The 19,394-nt window shown below is 36.8% G+C and overlaps 1 protein-coding gene across 26 annotated transcripts in view; it reads left to right on the top strand.

Moving 5' to 3' along the window:
• The window catches only part of camk2b1 (calcium/calmodulin-dependent protein kinase (CaM kinase) II beta 1), a 59,249-nt gene that overhangs the window by 36,644 nt on the left and 3,211 nt on the right, over positions 1-19,394 (top strand). For 3 of the 26 annotated variants that reach the window (XM_042723666.1, XM_042723665.1, XM_042723682.1), the window contains 11 exons: positions 594-631; positions 2,989-3,021; positions 5,143-5,211; positions 9,019-9,063; positions 11,826-11,874; positions 14,336-14,428; positions 16,468-16,608; positions 16,785-16,964; positions 18,654-18,729; positions 18,818-18,912; positions 19,001-19,235. In XM_042723666.1, the coding sequence (XP_042579600.1) occupies positions 594-631; positions 2,989-3,021; positions 5,143-5,211; positions 9,019-9,063; positions 11,826-11,874; positions 14,336-14,428; positions 16,468-16,608; positions 16,785-16,964; positions 18,654-18,729; positions 18,818-18,912; positions 19,001-19,233 (1,052 nt within the window). In that variant the 3' untranslated portion in view covers positions 19,234-19,235. The remainder of the gene's footprint in view (positions 1-593; positions 632-2,988; positions 3,022-5,142; positions 5,212-9,018; positions 9,064-11,825; positions 11,875-14,335; positions 14,429-16,467; positions 16,609-16,784; positions 16,965-18,653; positions 18,730-18,817; positions 18,913-19,000; positions 19,236-19,394) is intronic. The other 23 variants (XM_042723693.1, XM_042723683.1, XM_042723684.1 and 20 more) reach the window with 21 other exon arrangements.

The following is a 19,394-nucleotide window of genomic DNA, read 5'->3' as shown; positions in this document are numbered from 1 at the left end:
AGTGATATTTTTTTCAGGATTCTTTAATGTATAGAAAGTTCAAAATAACAGCATTTAAAAAAATGTACTAACTCCCAACATTTCGAATAGTAGTCTATATTCATATCTACATTGACTGCTGATCTAATAAGTATTATATAATGTATTATGTCAATGACTCATTAATGAAGTTTATTATAAAGTGTCATTGGTAGTAATCTGGCTGTATCATGTGTATAAGTAGGCCAACACAGAATCTGTCCTTGCAGCATGTTCTGGATATTATTGCTTAATTTGAATTGAATCTCCTTCCTCTTTTGAGCTTTCTTGATCATTAAATTATTTACCGGAAAGAGCCTAGAGCTCTCAACCATCTTTAACATATTTTACTACATTGAAATCCATTCCATACAATTCTTCCCCAAATTGAGTGCAGAATCCTGTTTGGGCCTAGTTATGGTTTACAAAATTATAGGTATGATTACTATCTACAGTGTTATGTTTCATTTTAGGAAATATAGCCTTGGGTAAACTGCCTGTCCGGTGGGTTAATGGACATTTTGTATCACGGTGTTGCTGATTTAACGTCTCTTTCTTATTTCCTCCCATTGTAGCAGCCAAGAGCTTGTTGAACAAAAAAGCAGACGTTAAGGTAAGAAGATCTGTTGAACTTCTGATCTCTGTGACCCAGACGTGACCCTAAGGCTTCTTAGTACCTTCTCTCTTTTCACTACTCTGTGTCTCTGCCCTGGCTAATCTGTCAGTGCTTGCTGTGTGTGTTTAGAGTCTCTTCTTTATTGCATGATGGTGTTGTTTTTATACATAAATGTAGTTAGTTCATATTGTGGTTATGAGTGTGTGTGTTTTAGGACATGAAAGTCTAAAAACGTGATCATGTGAAAATCTTCTGCTAAATTCCTTATTAATCTACCAATAAGACCATATTTAAATCCATCTCCCAGGATTCCACACATGAGCGTGAAAATTTAAAAATATGAACCCCGCGATGAGCATTACAGTGAATTTTCCGGACTCTAGCAGTCAGTGAGCATAGAAATATGTGACCATGGACCACAAAACCAGTCTTAAGTGTCAATTTTTCGAAATTGAGATTTATACATCATCTGAAAGCTGAATAAATAAGCTTTCCATTGATGTATTGTTTGTTATGATATGACAATATTTGTTGAAAATCTGGAATCTGAGGGTGCAAAAAAAAAATCCTTCAAAATACCGAGAAAATCGCCTTTAAAGTTGTCCAGATTAATTCTTAGCAATGCGTATTAGTATTACGTTTTGATATATTTACAGTACCGTAGGAAATTTACTAAATATCTTAATGGAACATGATCTTTACTTAATATCCTAATGATTTTTGGCATAAAAGTAAAATTGATAATTTTGACCCATACAATGTTTTTTTTGGCTATTGCTAAAAATATACCCCAGTGACTTAAGACTGGTTTTGTGGTCCAGGGTCACATATATGGTTATTTAGCCACCAATAAAACCTTAAACACCTTATTTAAATCCATCACACATTAGTGCAAAAAGTGAGTTTGGATTATGTAGTGAAGTATTTCAGTGAATTTGCCGGGCTCTCTAGCAGACATAAGAGCGTGGAAATATAAGGTGTTACCAAACACTGTAACAAGCTCTATCCGGTCACAGAGCCAGCGATAGCACTGAAAGATGAGACGGAATGAAGGTTTTATTTCCGTCAGCGCATGTGGGAGACGTTTAAGAGAATGATATAACGACGACGGCTGTGATGCCGTTGAGGAATCTATGGAATCTTCCACAAGAGCCAGAGTAATCTGATTCACAAAATGGGATTTTCAGAGATGAACTGCACTTAGCACACACTCAAACACATTCCTACCTGTTTCTACTTTGTCGTCACCCCACAACCCACCTCTGTGACTCCCACCTGCTCTCTTCATGTGTGTGTGAGTGTGTTTGAGCAGAGAAATAGTTCAGGGGGGAATGTGACACTGGATCCAAGAATAGCCGCAAGTCTGAAACTCTGAGACGAAAATAGCAGCACAGCGCTCCTCTCATCTCCTAGCAACAGGCTCCCCCACGTCCTCTCCAGCCATTTCAAAACATTTCCTCTGTCCTTTTCACGATTACTTTGTGCTCTCTCTCCTTCCTTCACCTTTATGCTCCGTCTTCAAAGTTCCAGCTGAGCTGCTCTTTATTTAGTCTCTATCACTACTTCTCAAATTAACTGAAGCTGACTTCCTTACTTTGTGTTGAAATCTTTGCACAACTGCTGGTTATGTAATTCTGCTTTAGAATTGGAGGCGTTTTTATTTATTTATTTTTTAATACGGCAGTTGCAGCGATTGGAAGTTGCGCTGCTGCGTTTTGAACCAAAGCGCTTCTGAGAACATTCTGTGCTTAATATAACTCGTTCTTGGCTGCCCTTTTTTTTTAGGACAAAAAAGTATCACTGAACCACACAGACTGTGCTTGCTTCCTCTCTCAGCATCCCTGCCTGTCCTTGCACATCATCCCCACTTAGTGTAGCTCCTAGTTGTTTTCCCTGCTCCAGGTTCAGGGTCAGACTTCTCTGAACGGTAACTGTCCTGTGTCACGAACAGCTGACCCCAGATCAGGTAACTTTGCGTACACTGCTCATTCCTCAGGTGCACTTTAACTATTCTTCTGCTAGTAGCATGTTTCTCTTTCCTTTTTCCACTTGTATGGCTCCTTCACCTGACCCACTAGCCTAGTTTCTCTTCCTCCAAATGTCCTCTTGTGCAGAAGAACTTTCAAGTTGTCTTGCTCTGAACCCAAACCTTCACATGCATCCTAAAATTATTCTTCCAGTCATTTTCTTTGACTGATACACACACAGCTATGCTGCATTTGAGATCTCCTTCCAGCTCTTTGCCCCAAATTAACATGGTTATTAAAAAAACCAACAGCTACTTTATGTATTTAATCGTCTCACAGGTTCCTCCATTTTTTTTTTCACTCGTCTCCTTTTCATTCTCTCTGTAGAAGCGGAAGTCGAGCTCTACCATTCAGTACATGGTGAGAATCTTGTTTAATTTACACCCTTCTGTTTTCTTTCATCTTCATCTTCTTGTACCTCCACCTACTGTATCAGCCTATTGTGCAACACTTTCCTCTAAAGTCGTACTTCCTGCATTTCGGTGGGACCTAATGAACTGATGGCTATTATTAAAGCTACTCAGACTGGTTCTGTTTAAATAAATAAATATATCAGTCAAATTGTGTGTTTTTTTTTACTAGTCGACTAACCTTGGCTCTTAGTCTCAGCCTCACAGGCCACCCAGACACTATCCACTGAGCACCTGATTCATATTTTCTGATTGACTGACTTTATCCTAGTTTTTCCACAGTGGAGGCCTTTTCACATCAAGAATTATAACAGTACCTATGTTAGTTTCCACACTTATGGAAGATAACATTCATAGAATTAGAACAAGTCCTAAAACTATATAGTTAAAGGAATAGTTCACCCAAGAATGAAAATTACCCCATGATTCACTTGCCCTCAAGCTATCCTAGGTGTACAGTATATGACTTTCTTCATATAGAGTAATACAATCTGAGTTAAATTAAAAAAAAATGTCCTGGCTCTCCCAAGCTTTATAATGCCAGTGAATGGGTGTTGAGATTCAGTAGTCCAAAAGAAATCCAATAAAGTGCATTCATCTGTCATGAAAACTGCTCCACACGGCTCTGGGGGGTGGGGGTGGGTTGGACCTCCTGAAGTAAATTGATGCATTTGTGTAAGAAAAGTACCCATATTTATGGATCTCCATATGTATCCATATTTACGGATACGCCACTCTCTCGTGAACATGCGTACGACAGTTAGCAGAAGCTAGAGATTACGATTTATAAAGTTTTAAGTATGTATATTAGATGCATGGCACATAACTAAATGAACAGACTGATTGCTTTACATGTCACGTCACTTTGATCTGAATGTCTAAGTGGGCAGTTCTTGGCCAGAACACACTGTGGACTAGACTTTTTGGAGCTCAGTCAAAGATCTGGCTTTGTGAGACCACTTGGACCCAGTAAATGTGTCCCGCTTTCTTTAGTATTTTCTGGGTTCCTCTTACTTTCTGTTCTTTACCTTGTTTGAATCATTTTGACCAGCTCCATATTGACACCACAGACCTCCTGGGTCTCATTCTGCATGCTGGTAATCAGATGTATTTTGGTTGATACTGACCACTCCAGAAGCTTCCTAAAGCAGGTGTAGGAGAGTCCTTTCTGCTCATACACAGGTAGGCAATGGAAAAGACACACAGAATAAGACCGTGTTTTTCCCTATTTATGCACACCCCAGGGTTCTGACTAAGGCACCAAATCTGCTTGCGTACTTTGCAGGTTTGACACTTATATTCTCTATGATCAAGATTTTTTTCTTGTGGTTCCCATAAGAGGTTTGCATTGCTGTTTGGCCATTCCTGACGATATCCCTGTATACTTGGATAAAGTTGGATTTCCATAGAGATCCATGACCATCTGCAATAAGTTTTTGGGAATTGTTAATGTTTACATTGTTAATTCTGCTAACCATAATGTGGTCCAGTTAGGAACAATATGTATTTGAATGTGTGCCCATAGTGCCAAAGTCATTTTGTGATGTGGGTTCATTTCATGATTGTGAGGATGCAGTAGTCGTGATCTGCAGTTCATTTATCTCCCTTGACCGTGCCTTCCGCACATAGACACATAATAACGACTCCTCTCACACGAGTGCCGGAGCCGTACAAGGGGAAACGGACTTTAGCTACCTCGAAATCCCCGCTGAGGGACCCTGAGTACAAATAAACACCCATAGCTAATCCGCCTCTGCATGTAATGTGGCTAATTGGTATAATGGATTAGTTTAGGAAGCCTAATAGGCGAAAAGCATTTTCTGGACTTTAATAATGACCCTCCCGTCCCTCTTGTTGCTAGAGAACATCGTGTCTCAATGAATAATGTTGTTTTTATGTAAATAGGTAGTTGGCACTACATCAGTCAGTTACCTTAAAACAGATAATGACTGTACCCTACTGCATGTGTTTGTGTGAGTGTGACTGTGTGCATGTGCATGCCGATCTCTCCCTCGTTCCTTCTTAACCTGACCTTTTCTTAACAGAATGTATGTTGTGTTTCCCTGCACAGCCCCAGACAAACAGCACCAAAAACAGCATAGTCACCAGTCCCAAGGGAAACCTCCCCTCACCTGCACTGGTATTTATCTCTCTAATCCTTTTCTTTTCTTCCACTCCATCCTTTTTTCCCTTCTGCCTGTGACTGTACTTGCAATCTGTTTTCTTTTGAGCGGTTTTGCCAACTTTTTGTATTGCATATTTGAGTGCAAACCTTGTGAAAAAAAAAAAAGTGCTATTAAATGGAAATAATATAAACATTATGCATATTATAATGTAGACGTGAAATGCAAAGATCTGGTGTTTAGAGCAGATAATAAAATGGATGAACTGTATATAGATACAGTGGCCTCTAATTATATTTGTGCACTGTAGCTGCCCTAAAATGTATGAAGTTCAGTGAGTAAGTTATAATCAAACCAATGGCATTTGATATTAAGGACTAACTTTCATGCAGCCATTTTGACTATTACTTTTAACCAGCTGGTCTCAAGGTGATTTTAGAGGATGTTCTCTATTTCTCAAGTTCTCAAAGGTGTCTTAAAAGAGTAACTGTTCATCATATTAATGATGAACATGTTCCACTATGGTTTGAGAACCACAATGTGGCCATATGCATTAATTTTTAACAATATGTCAATTTCAAACCTAACAAAAAGTGCTTTTGATATCTTTTCTGAAACACAAAGACACTTGGTTTGATGATTAGTTATCTAATGCAGTGGCATTCTTGCATTTTTAAGTGTCTAAAGTGACCAGATACTTTTGGGGCTGTTATATTTCAGTATATTCGGTGAGCAGTGTTCAGGGCGTCTGCAGCATCATCATTAAGATCTGGATTGGTTTGGGGATAGAAACTCCTCCTGGAGCTCTTAGAGTCAGCCCTTAAACTGTTTTTACAGTTTCCTGGCTGCAGTGCTGAGAAGAGGCTGTTTGGTTCACTGAGATCCTTAATGGTGTTCCTCGCTTAAATCCACTGGGTCTAGTGTACTGTAGTTGTCAATTGAGTTGAATGTTTACAGCCCTGAGCAGTGCAGGTGTGTTATCTGTGTGTGTGTGTGTGTGTGTGTTATAATCTGTGTGTGTGTGTGTGTGTGTGTGTGTGTGTGTGTGTGTGTGTGTGTGTGTGTGTGTTTGTGTGTGTGTGTCTCAGAAAGTTTGAAGAATGGAATGATTCTTTTTTGTAACATTCTAAATTACTTTAATTTCATTTTTGATTAATGCGATCAATTTATTTAAAAAAATTCCTATTGACAAATATGTGTGTGTTTGTGTGTATATATTTACTATTTATTTTATACTGGAGAGTTCTGTGAATTCTCTAGGAATTGTGCCTGCTGGTTTCATACTTTATGAATTCACAGTTTCTTTTATTTTGCAAGCATCTCTTATATAAACATCTCAGTTCTAATCACACCCAATATCACCAAAAGAAATGAGTTTTTTCTGAACTGAAAATAAAAATAGTATTTAAATTTAAGCACTATTCCAAAGTAGGAAGTTTTGAACAAGGTTTTTTAAATGGCCCAGTCTTAAAGTGGCACAGTTGTTTTTTGAATTAAGCCTTATGCTTTATATCTCTGTCCATGGACCCAGTTAAGCTGTTTATTCAACTGCTTATTCAGTTGCTCTCTGACATTCTGATATATTACAATACACTCTAGTCACACATTTATGGGGTTGTTTATTTGATTGCATAATGCCTGTTTGCCTTTCAGTGTCTGCTTTGATCCGGTGGATGAAGAAGGTTGCTTGGAGTTGGCAGGGAATTTAATAAATGTCATTATGCCAGGGTGGTGGGTACATGGATGATGTGATTGTTTAATGTTTAATGATATGCTTGGGGGATATAGATGGATAGTCTATGTTCTGAGGGGAGTTCTGTAGATTTCTGTGGTCTGTAAAAGCTCTGTGAAGAGGCTTTAGAGTGAGCTCCAAGCATTAAGGAAGGAGGCTCCTAATGGAAACATGACATGCGTTTCAACACACAGCTATTGCAACACGTGGCCCAATACATCAGAATATTTTAGGATCTCTCATAGTTGGCCTTTAATGCTGCCACTGTGGAGTTTGTTTGCTGCTTGTGTGTGTGTTTGTGTGTGTGTACACGGTGCGTTTTATGGTGCAGATATAGTTACTCAACCTTGAATTGAAGGGAAGAGGTGTTTATGGTCAGTAAAGACTTAGTGCTTTAGTGCTTTGTTTCATGGCTTCCCTTCCAGCTTTACTATTAACTGTACGGTTATGTAGGACTGGGTGATATTTTTATTTTGTACCTTTATTTGATATATATCAAATATTATGATTTTTGATATATATCCATATTATGTTTTTGTATTTAAAATTTGCTTTGCCTTCCCCAATAAGAGGAACCACTATTTAAACCAAAAAGCCAAGGATACTTAAAATATTGTAAGAAAAAAAAAAATTAATTAGATCTTTTTTTCTTTTTTCTTTTTTAACTGCTCTAAGTAATTTCCATGTGCCAGTATAACAATGCACGGTAGTATACACCAATATTTATCCACATGTATTTTCTATATTTTGAATATTTTACTAAAATGTTTTAGTATTTGGAAAAATGGTCATTTAACAATGACAAATGAAGTGTTGAGTTTGAACAGGACAGTTTGAATTCTATCAATGCTAACACTGTTTTATTTAAAGAAAGCATTAAAACATCTGTCGTAATGCATATGTCGTAAAACAATTTTTATATATATATATATATATATATATATATATATATATTTTAGGGCTGTCAATGATTAATCACGATTAATCACATCCAAAATAAAGTTTTGTTTACATAATATATGTATGTGTACAGGGTATATTTATTATGTATATATAAATACACACACACATAAATTATATATTTAGAAAATATTTTACATGTATATACATTTATATATTTATATTCTTATATTTTATATTATATATAAATACATTTAATATATAAACATAACATATTTTCTTAAATATATACATGCATGTGTGTGTATTTATATATACATAATAAATATACACAGCACACACACATATATTATTTACACAAAACCTTTTATTTTGTATGTGATTAATCGTGATTAATCATTTGACAGCCCTAATATATATATATATATATATATATATGACAATAAAAAATAATTTAAGGTATATTTCATCCAAAAATGAAAATCCTGTCATTATTTATTATTCATTCTATGGAAGTCAATGGCTACCGTCAACTGTTTGGTTACCAACATTCATCTAAAATATCTTCTGTGTTCAACAGAACAAAGAAATTCATACAGGTTTGGAACAACATGAGGGTGCATAATTTTTTGTCAGCATTTCCAGATTCTTATAGACTGAGTAACCTTAGTATGTGACTGCTGCCTGTTGCACGGGGCAACGGTTGTCATGGCAATGAATACCCCATAATGATGAGCAATAGCACAGGCTGCTGATTGGCCAGTGAGGGAATGTTACTTCCTGCAAGAGAGAATTGGGCATTACAGATTAATGCGCTGTGATGTGCGTCTAGCTAGCAGGTTTCTGGGGTTAACACGTACACAATGGAGATGGCATAAAATAAACATGTTCGTTTAGCAGCTGCCATAGTGTCCGTCGAAATCACTCTATTTCACTTTCAGCGATACGCTGCTGTGCGTTCATAGTCGGTGGTTTTGAAATATTAGAGCCTAGCGTGCAATCATTAGTTTTCTGAAGCTCTTTGCTGTTGAACCTCTGGTGGTTTTTGTGCATGTTTTGTTTGTTCATTTTTTTTTACTGGGTTGGCAATCACAAACACCCATCCACCCACACGCCCTCTCTCTCTCTCTCTCTCTCTTGTTCTTTTTTCTCCTCATGTTTTTCCACCCCCTCCTCTCCTGTCGCTCTGTAGGAGGCACAGACCACTGTCATCCATAATGCAGTGGATGGGATTAAGGTACCCCACCACCACTCGTTCTATCTTTCCCACCATCCGTCCTCTGTTTGATCTGCATCCCCACAATGCATTTCTGCTAATGTGACTACAGATTATGACATCATGCCTGTTGGCTGCATGCATGACTCTTTTGACGTTTAATGTGTACTTGCACTCGTGCTCGTTGAAACTGTTTCAATAACTCATTACTATTAACAAACTGTGCCTAAACAAAACATGCAAACGAGTATTCTAATGAAACGCATGTGGTGTCGATGTATCAAGTGGTTTGTGTACTGCTCCTTTCTAATTGTTTCGAGATAAATTGTAATAGTGAGGTTTATGAATGATTATGATGGGAAAAGACTCTTGACACATCAGATGTTTGCAGTATGAGGCTGAAGAGCAACAGTTGGAAATCTGTGTCATGATAAGAATATTAAACCTGCTGTCTCGGGTCTCTCTGCTTCTGACTGTGTGACAGAGAGACCTCTTGTGGTGGTCGCTGAAAGTGCCACTTGCGAAACAAGCTCCCTCGACTTTAAAAAAAATTATTCCTGATGTCTTTTTTTTGCATTTTGTATTTCTAGTGTAAGAGAAATTACAGAATTCATCTTTAAAAATAAAACATAGAATAGAAATTAAATGGAATACATTCAAATAAAAATATTTCTTTGAAATAGAATTTAATGCACCTTTGAAAAATAAATAAAACTGAAAATATTATATATATGCTTTATTTTTATATTATTTAAATTCATTTGTATTTTTAACGTTTTCGGTGAATTTACTAGGGATTGCACCTGCTGATTACAGTGCATAATTTTATATGCAAACAACTTTCAAATAAAACAGAACTGAAAAGTGGCTCATTTGTTCTGAGAAGAGTAACAATGTCTTCATTAAAATACTTGAATTAATAGGCACAGAACCATGAATTTAACTATCTGTCAGTACAATGAAAATGTAAATGTTAAAGATTCATGCATGTGTTTCGAAAGCAAAGTAAAAACTGTTTGGCTGCTGTATTGAATTTATCTCGTTACTGCAGAAAGATTTTGCAGAGGCAAACAGGGCCACAGTGTCTCACATCACACGTCGATTCTCCCAGGCGGCAGTAGTGAAGTGTAGATCTGGGCTGAGTTGTTCTGCCAGCGGTTGCTGTTTTGTGTGAATTCTGAATTGGGCTTAATCTCCCCCTTGAAAATGAGCTATTAGACCCTTGCGTGGGAAGCTGTCCGTTTCGCCACGTTTGACACTTTCTTTGTACAGGTGTAACAAGGTCTGTAGCGCAGCGTAGATGATGGAATGAGAGAACAAAAGCCTTTTCAGGAGCACCTAATAATATCGCCCCACATACTGATGGCCTATTTACAGCAGGAGCTGGTGTCCTTGGTGATCGCTACGGTTTCACTGTGACAGGTGCACGGTCCCGTTTCTCAGGTGACCATGCCCTCCTCCTCCTCATTTCCTATTGAGACATCATTCTGTCGATGAATTCAACTGGGTAATAACGAACAAGAGAAAGCGCTGCGGTGCGTAAATACTTACAGCTATAAGGTGTTGTTGCAGACCCTTCAGCTTTGACTGATTTCTCAATAAGGCAAGGCTAATTTAAAAATCCAAAATATTTGTTCAAACTTTATTTTAGTAAGAATTTTATTGCAATGGTTTTGCATCAGGACTCTGCTTTAAATTAGACATCAAGTGGTGACCCAACACAGGACCTGTGGGACCTTTTTTTGCAATTTTTTTTTATGTTTAAATAAGGGTTATTATAGCAAACTAAAACCAAAACCATTAAAAGATTAATTAATTAAATAAAATGGACTTTTTAAGCCATTAAATTTCAATTAATGTAACTTGATCTCCCGAAATAACAACAACAACAAAAATTGAAATAAATATAATTGTAAAAAATTATATATAGATACATTTTTATCTAGCATTATGCTTTTTTATTTCAATGTTTAGTAAAATAAAGTTAGATGCCATGACAAAATTTCACTTTTTTTTTTTTTTTTGGTTGTTTGTATTTCCAATTACCAAAAATTATTTAGGTAATAATAATGTTGGTTAAAAAATAGTTTTAGGTAACAGAAACAACACTGATTTAATGTGTGTAATGCCTATTTACTTGGACTTTTTCTTTTGTATATTTTGTTCAAGTTTTTTGAAGATTAGGATTAGAATTTGATCGTCTTCTAATGCCAGAATAAATTCAAAAGTTCAACTGGACATAACCTCAATTTTCAAATCCACACTTTATTTTTCTTTTCAGTCCGAAGTTCTAAGGCTGCATAGTAAAACCCATCAAATCACATCTAAGAAAGTGAACATGAATTCACATGATGCAAAATAAATGTGCATCCAGTACGCACCTAAGAAGGCCAAGAATGTGTTGTTTTCTATTACTCTCTCGTTTGCAGTATTCTTGTACTCATCTCTCAGATTTCAGCACAGTATGTTGTGAAATAAAGAAAGAGAATTGAGTTCATAACGTTCATTCCTGGTGGAGGTGTGGCCTGTGTTTAATATCATTATGTATGTGAGTGGGATTATAGCAAACATAACAAGCCTCTTCTAACAGTCGTGCTGACATGGCCATGCATCATTGAATGGTTAATTGTGCGTGTGATTCCCCAGAGTTCTGCTGTGTACATGTTCATTTATGGTGTGTGTATGACAATGAGAGAGAGGGCTTTGGCACTAGCTGGTGTAATTCTTTCTGAAAAATGTTAATGTATTGTCTAACTAACTGGCGCTCTGTCTGAATATCACAGGAGTCATCGGACAGCAGTAATGCCACAGTGGAGGACGAGGAAATGAAAGGTAAGACTCAACTATCAGCATTTTTACCACAAGGTTTTGTTCAGACAAGCTGCAACAATCTGATAGTAGTTTGTAATCTGATAATATAATACTGTTTGTAGTTTGACATCTGATTTTTGTGCAGTACATTCAGGATGACATCTGCTCTCTTACAGTATGTCTTTTCACATTGAGCTGAATCGAAAGAGATTGTTCACCCAAAAATGGAAATTCTGTATTAAACAATTAAAATTAATAGTTATTTACTCATCTTTGTGTTGTTGTATTATTGTATGATTACTTTCTTCTCCAAAGCACAAAAGAAGAGATTTTAAAGGATGTTTTAATTGTTTTTTTCTGTGCAGTGAAGGTCAGTGGGATCCAAAACAACACTGAACCCCACTGACTGTCACTGCATAGACAAAAGAAAGAAAGAAAAAATCTTCGGAATATTCTTGTGGATCTCTTTTGTGTTGCACAGAAGTCTTGGCAAGACACAAGGGCAAGTAAATGAAAGAGTCTTCATATTTGGGTGTACTGTCACTTTAAGTATTTTTTTTATGGCAAGCAATATATAGTTGATGAGAGATGTTGACTACACTGTCAAAATCTGATTTTTCATAGTTACAAAGCAAACCGTCAGTCCTAAATAACAACAATAATATTAAAAAAAAAAAACAATATTTTTTCACTAACAACCAAAAAAAAGTTATCTATTTTTTTTTTTTATGGAAATATATTTTTATTAAGGAATGATGAATTAAATTGATCAAAAGTGACAGTAATAACATTTTCAGTATTACAAAAGCTTTCTATTTTAAATGAATGCTGTTCTTTTGAACTTTATATTAAGAAAAAAAATGAAAAAAAGTGTTCTCAAAAATATTAAGCAGCCCATTTGTTTTCAATGTCGATGATAAGATTTTTTTTTTAATTGAACAGAAATTATCAGAATGATTTCTGAAGGATCGTGTGACACTGAAGACTGACATAATGGCTGCTAAAAATTCAGCTTTGCCATCACAAGAATAAATTGCATTTTGAAATGTATTAAAATAGAAAACAGTTCTTTTAAATTGGAATAACATTTCACAATATTACTGGTTTATCTGTATTTTTGATCAGATAAATGCAGCCTTGGAGAGCATTAGAGAATTCAACAAAAAAAAACTTAAGATCTTACCGACCTCAAACTTTTTAAATGGTAGTGTGTATGCAGAGTATAAACAAAAGTCTATAAACATTTTATATTCACGTCATGGTCCATTAATATTAAACTGAGAAATTTAGTGAGATGTTTTTATCCTGAGCTCACTTCTGGGTTCAAAACTGTGTTCTGGGTTGGTGTCACTCCTACTTTTGGCGTCTGTGTCAGCTCTCTCTGCCCCAGAACAAGGCAAGGGCACCTTGTGCTATAATTAAGCTCAGTGGGAAACAGAGACCCTGGCTATTTCAGAGCATGTGTGCGAGGGTGTGTATGAGCAGAAAACTTGCCGCCAAATTTCTGGGCAGACAGCGTGCATGACAGGAGCGTGATGTCTTGTTTTCGCGATCACACAAAAGAGACGGTGAGAAGGGTGTGTGTGTGTGTGTGTGTTACTTCTAGGTGGTGTTGGGAAATATCTGGCTGCAATAGTTGAGTGATGAATTATGGCGCAGCTGTGAGAGGTTAGCTTTATAATATCTATGCTAGCTTGACTGTAACACACTTGAATAGAGGCAGTTTATAAGAACTGTAAATGAATATTTTCAAGCTTTGAATATGCTTTTGAATCAATCACGTTGATTTCTGCAACTTGCTAACATGATTTTTATGGTCCTGTTTAGTTTGAATAGTCTAGTATTGATTTGATTTGGTAAAGCATTCTATTTTGTTGTGTTTTATTGTATTATGTTTCATTATATTTACTGTACTGTTTGATTTTTGGTTGTCATCTTTTGCTCAGTCTTTGTTTTGCTTCGTTCTTGTTGTTAGTAATACAAGCAGATTTCATGCGCTGCAGAAAATAGCTGATGGAACTTACGAAATAAAACATTTAGAGATGTTTATGCTTAAAACTAATGAAAAAATCTGCCAGTGGAACAAGACAAAAAATAGTTCTATTGTAGATAGATTCTCTGAAAGGACGACTTTATAATGTGTCCAGTTTTGCTTCTCATATACTTGTCTTGTTTTAAAGAAATACTTCATCTGAAAATGAAAAAGTATCTTGTAACCAAACTTCATGAAGTCAGACCTACTCTACTGGCATAGAATTTTCGGTTTTGGGTGGCATATTCCATTAAGGATCTTTCATTTAAAAATAGAATTTTTGGATTGCATATCAGTAACACTTAGCTGGAACCACCACACTTCACATGAAGACATCTCGCTCTTCCGGCCTTTTCTATGCTTGAGAATGGCTGCAAAAACCCTGTTGACGTTAGTGTGCTTTCTGTGTCCCATCTCTCTCTCTGTGCGATGCTGGGGGGCGTGTCACAGGAAAGCTTGTAGATAACAGGTCAGTTCAGTCAAACCCCAGCACCCAGCCTGACTCCGCCCACACACCTCCAGGCCCCTCCCCCGCTCTCTTCAGTAAGTGCCTTCTGACTGCCGTGACCTCATCCATCATCCCATAATCCCCTTTTGCATGTGTGTAATGCAGATCAGCACTAAGATTAGTAGAGTTGTGCCATCAAATTGTAATTTGTGGTTGTAATTTGTGTTCTCATTATTAAACAGATACCTTAATGTTTTTAATCCAATCTAATCTAATCGTTTTCTGTGTCCTAAATGTTTAACCATTTTCAGGTGTTTTTCCGGATCTAATCAAATTAAAAATACAACAAAAAAAAAAAAATTAAAATTGTCATCATTTACTCGCCTTACTCTCATGTTCTTCCAAGCGTGTATGAGTTTCTTTTCCTATAAGAGGGTGTCTACACAAAATGCCATTTTCAACTTAAAAACGGAAAACCTTTAATGTGTTTTGGCCATTCATTTACATACAAGTTTCAAAGTGCAAGTTTTGGGAAATTATTCTGTGATAGTCTTGAATATTATCATCATATTAATATCATTTATGTCATGGGCATGCATATTACATGTTTGAATAGTGTTCCTTTAAAAAGTGATATTGCCAACTACTGGCCTGGCATGCATAATAAAGCACTGTAAGCCGTTGTCGTGGATTCAGGAATCGTCTGTGCACAAAAAAACACAGGAAAAGCTTTTCCATTTTTAACTTATCTTTGTAGTATAAAACGTACCCTGAAAATGAAATTAGATATTATAAATATATATATATATATATATGTATGTGCAAATTATCATTCAAAATTCTGGAGTCACTAAGATTTTTTAAAAGTATTGCATGCCCACTGAGACTATTATTTAATCAAAATTTCAGAAATTAAGTAATATTGTGAAATAACATTATAATTTAAAATGACTTCAAATATCTTCTATTTGAATGTACTTAAAAATGTAATTTATTCCTGTGATGGAAAACTGTATTTTCAGCATTTACTTTAGTGTTACATGATCTTTTTAGAGATCATTCTGATAAGCTGAATTGGTGTTTCACGAAACATTTATTATTCTGGATTCTCTGATGAATAGAAAATAGAAAACCGTTTATTCCAAATTACCTTTAAAGGGAAAGTTCACCCACAAGTGTAAATTCTGTCATTGATTACTCACCCTCATGTCGTTCCAAACCCACACGATGTTTGTTCATCTTCAGAACAAAAATTAAGATATTTTTGATGAAATCCGAGAGCTTTCTGAGAAGAATACTTTTTTGTGTGTCTAAAGAAAATAAAAATAACTTTATTCAACAATTTATTTTCTTCCGTGTCATTCTCTGCCGCGCATTCACGAGAGTACCACGCTGTTGCTATCTATGCAGGGACGGAAAGCTCTCGTATTTCATCAAAAATATTTTAATTTGTGTTCCGAAGATGAACGAAGGTCTTAAGGATTTAGAACGACATGAGGGTGAGTAATTAAATGGATACTCCATCCCAAAATGAAAATTTTGTCATTATTCACTTACCCCCATGTCGTTTCAAACCCATAAAAGCTTCGTTCGTCTTCGGAACCCAATTTAAGATATTTTGGATGAAAACCGGTAGGCTTGAGACTGTCCCATAAACTGTCCCAAGTAAGTAACACTGTCAAGGTCTTTCCTTTCCCATCTTAAATTGTGTTCCGAAGATGAACAAAGCTTTTATGGGTTTGGAACAACATGGGGGTAAGTGAATAATATCAAAATTTATTTTGGGATAGAGTTAACCTTTAATGACAGAATTTTCATTTTTGGGTGAACTAACCCTTAACTTTTGAACGGTAATGTAGATTTCATTTATATATTTAGAAAAATACCATATAAGTCCATTTAATTATTTGCTATGTTCTTATGGTAGCTTTGTGTAAAAAGGCTAAAATTATTTAATAATTAATCTTACTACTACTGTAGCTCAGATGCCCCAAAATCATTGAATTGTATACAATGATAAAATACCCATTTTTGAGTTAACTGTTCCTTTAATGCCACTGCTATTCCTGTTCCGCTCCTTTTCTAAGCTCAACTCCACTCTGTTATTTCTGTCCTGCCCTGTCTGGGCCCACAGCTGCCACTAAGTTCACTGATCTATTGGGTGTGGTACGTCGGGGCTCGGTGCCCACATCTGATGTTGAGGGTGGAAGCACTATCACTCCAGCTGTAGTTTCTGCCCCCTCCACTCCCCAGACCCCCAGCATTCCCATACAGAGTAAGTCCCTGATGGACCAGTATGCAGAGAGGTCATTCAGGAGAAGTTGCTGACTCCGTGTTTATGACAAACTTGTCACTCGCTGCATATTTGATTCGCCATGTTTTCTCCTAGCAGTTAGTTGTTTTTCTCTCTTTTTTTTTCTGTCATCTGCCTTTTGTCAATTATGCATCCAGTGTCACGTTTGACTGACCTAGTGAGCAGTGTGCGCAGACCTACAGCCCCTCATACAGACAGTGAGCCATCAGCAGCCAGCAGACCCTTTACTGCCCCAGTATCTGCCCCAGTATCTGCCCCATCACACCCCTCCCCTTCCCCTGCCCAACCGTCCTCCAGCCCCCTGCCGTCAGCACATTGTGAGTATGTGGTGTCAGTGTCTGTGCTGGCATTACTGGCACAGCAGCATGAGTTTTTGATCTCCTGGGAGTATAAAAAGGCAGCGGTGATGCTACTGGGCTAACATGCATGCAGTGTGGATTTCTCAGGTGATTTAATCACATTGCTGTGTACACCTGGGAGTAGCATGTGTTGTGTCTCAAATGCATCATCTGTGACCACTTTTGTATTATGAAGAGGAGAGTGTCTATATTGCAGGCTTTAACAGCACATACACACACAAAAAAAATTATATTCCCAGAGTTGAGGGTTTTACATACAGTATATACATCTCTCATGGCTTCCAGTAGGGATGGGCGATATACCAGTAGACATGATTAAGTGGTAGAATTTCGTCAACCGGTATAGATTTCGGACTATCGTTTCAATTGCGGTTACATGCTCATATGACTTTGTTGTCATATGAAATGCAGTCAGCAGCAAAAGAGAACTCGTTTCACTATATGCATGCGCTGTCTGAGAGACCGTTATTTTTGCTGCTTTCTAGGCCTTGAATGGATAAATACACACACTTGTATGTTTCAAAATGCTGGTCTTTGCAAGCATCCTCGTAATCCCCATCCACAGTAATTAAAGTGTTAAGTCAAAGCAAACATCTGAGACAGAAAACGTGCAACAGTATATTGGATTTAGGCAGCTCTTAAAGTGACAGCAGTCTAATATTCCTGCTGTCTGTAATTCATGTTAATCAAACAATAAAAGACAGAAAATCTCCCACTGCTCTTGACTAAATTACTCTTGTATCTTTATTAAGAAGAAATATATATTTAATTTACACAGTGAAGAATAAGCATTTTTTATTTATTTGTTCAACTGTAGTTTTTTTTGTATATTATACTATTGCTTTTAATTAGTTTCTTATTCTTATTTAATTGCTGACTGTTTACTTGTCTTCAATGTGTTTGATTTATTTATTAAAAAAAAATGTTAAAAAAAAATTTTTTTGGCTAGTATTATTTTTTTGTGGTATTGACTGGTGACAAGAATTATGAATTTACTATTACCGTGAAATAAAATTTGTATAGTGATTTTGGTCATATGGCCCACCCCTAGCTTTCAAGGCTGCATTTATTAGATCAAAATTATTGTAAAAACAGTAATATTGTGAAATATTATTACATTTAAAAAAATATTTCTAATTTGATATATTTTAAAATGGAAAAAGTCATTTTTCCTGTATTGGCAAAGCTGAATTTTCAGCAGCCAATTCAGTTTTCTTATTGGATATGTAAAATATGTAAATCTAACATAATAATTATTACATATTGAAATAATCTAAACAAACCATTTGTGATTAGACCACCTGGTCTTACAGAGAATTATTGCATTGTGTTGCCTGTAGAGACTGAGTTGTAATTTAACCTGTGACTAACATAGTTGGAAAGGAAATGCTGTGTGAGAGAGCATGGACAGTAGAGTGGGTGGCTGAAATCTGTTAGTGGATGTTCAGACAACCTGTTTTTTGTTTTGTTTTTTTCTGTCTTGTTTAAGACATCAAAAATGAGTCTGCTGAATAAAGTAGAGTGAACCTGTGGAATGTTTTGCGGTGTTTTAAAGGAGATGACTTTGCTTACCCATAATGCTCCTCCTGCGCATACTAGTACAAGATAAGTTGGCTCCTTTTAACCCTTGACCTCCTCTTTCTACAGCACGCAAACAGGAGATCATCAAAATCACTGAGCAGCTTATTGAGGCCATCAACAATGGCGACTTCGAAGCCTATGCGTAAGTCACTTGCGTATTTTTAACTTTCTTTACCCACAGTTGACCGTAAACGAGATGGCACTGAAACAATGACTTTAATTCTTTCCAGTAAAATCTGCGACCCTGGACTCACCTGCTTTGAACCTGAGGCCTTGGGAAACCTGGTGGAGGGGATGGACTTCCACAGATTTTACTTTGAGAACTGTAAGTTGAGTGGGATTACTCTTCACTTCTATCCTGTCGGTCATGACGTCTGTTCGTTAAAGTGTGGCCGTTTCTCACTCTGTCATAGTGCTGTCTAAGAACAGTAAGCCCATCCACACCACCATCCTCAACCCTCACGTGCACCTGATTGGAGAGGAGGCCGCCTGCATCGCCTACATCCGCCTCACGCAGTATGTGGATGGGCAGGGCCGGCCGCGCAGCAGCCAATCAGAAGAGACGAGGGTGTGGCATCGTCGTGACTCCAAATGGCAGAATGTGCATTTCCACTGTTCGGGAGCTCCAGCCGCCCCTCTACAGTGAAGGTACATCCTTGTACAGACGGATATAATGTTATTTAATGCTAGAGTCTTTAACAAATGCTCCTTGTGCCTTAACCAAATCTTCAAGGTTTGCGGTCAGATGTTCTAAGAATCCTGAACAAAAATATTAAGCAGCTGTTTTTTCTTTTTCTTTATAAGAAA

This window comes from Cyprinus carpio, chromosome B5, assembly GCF_018340385.1.
Source record: "Cyprinus carpio isolate SPL01 chromosome B5, ASM1834038v1, whole genome shotgun sequence".
Lineage (NCBI taxonomy): Eukaryota > Metazoa > Chordata > Actinopteri > Cypriniformes > Cyprinidae > Cyprinus > Cyprinus carpio.
The sequence above is the reverse complement of the archived record's forward strand: the minus strand, read 5'-3'. Positions and strand labels throughout refer to the sequence as shown.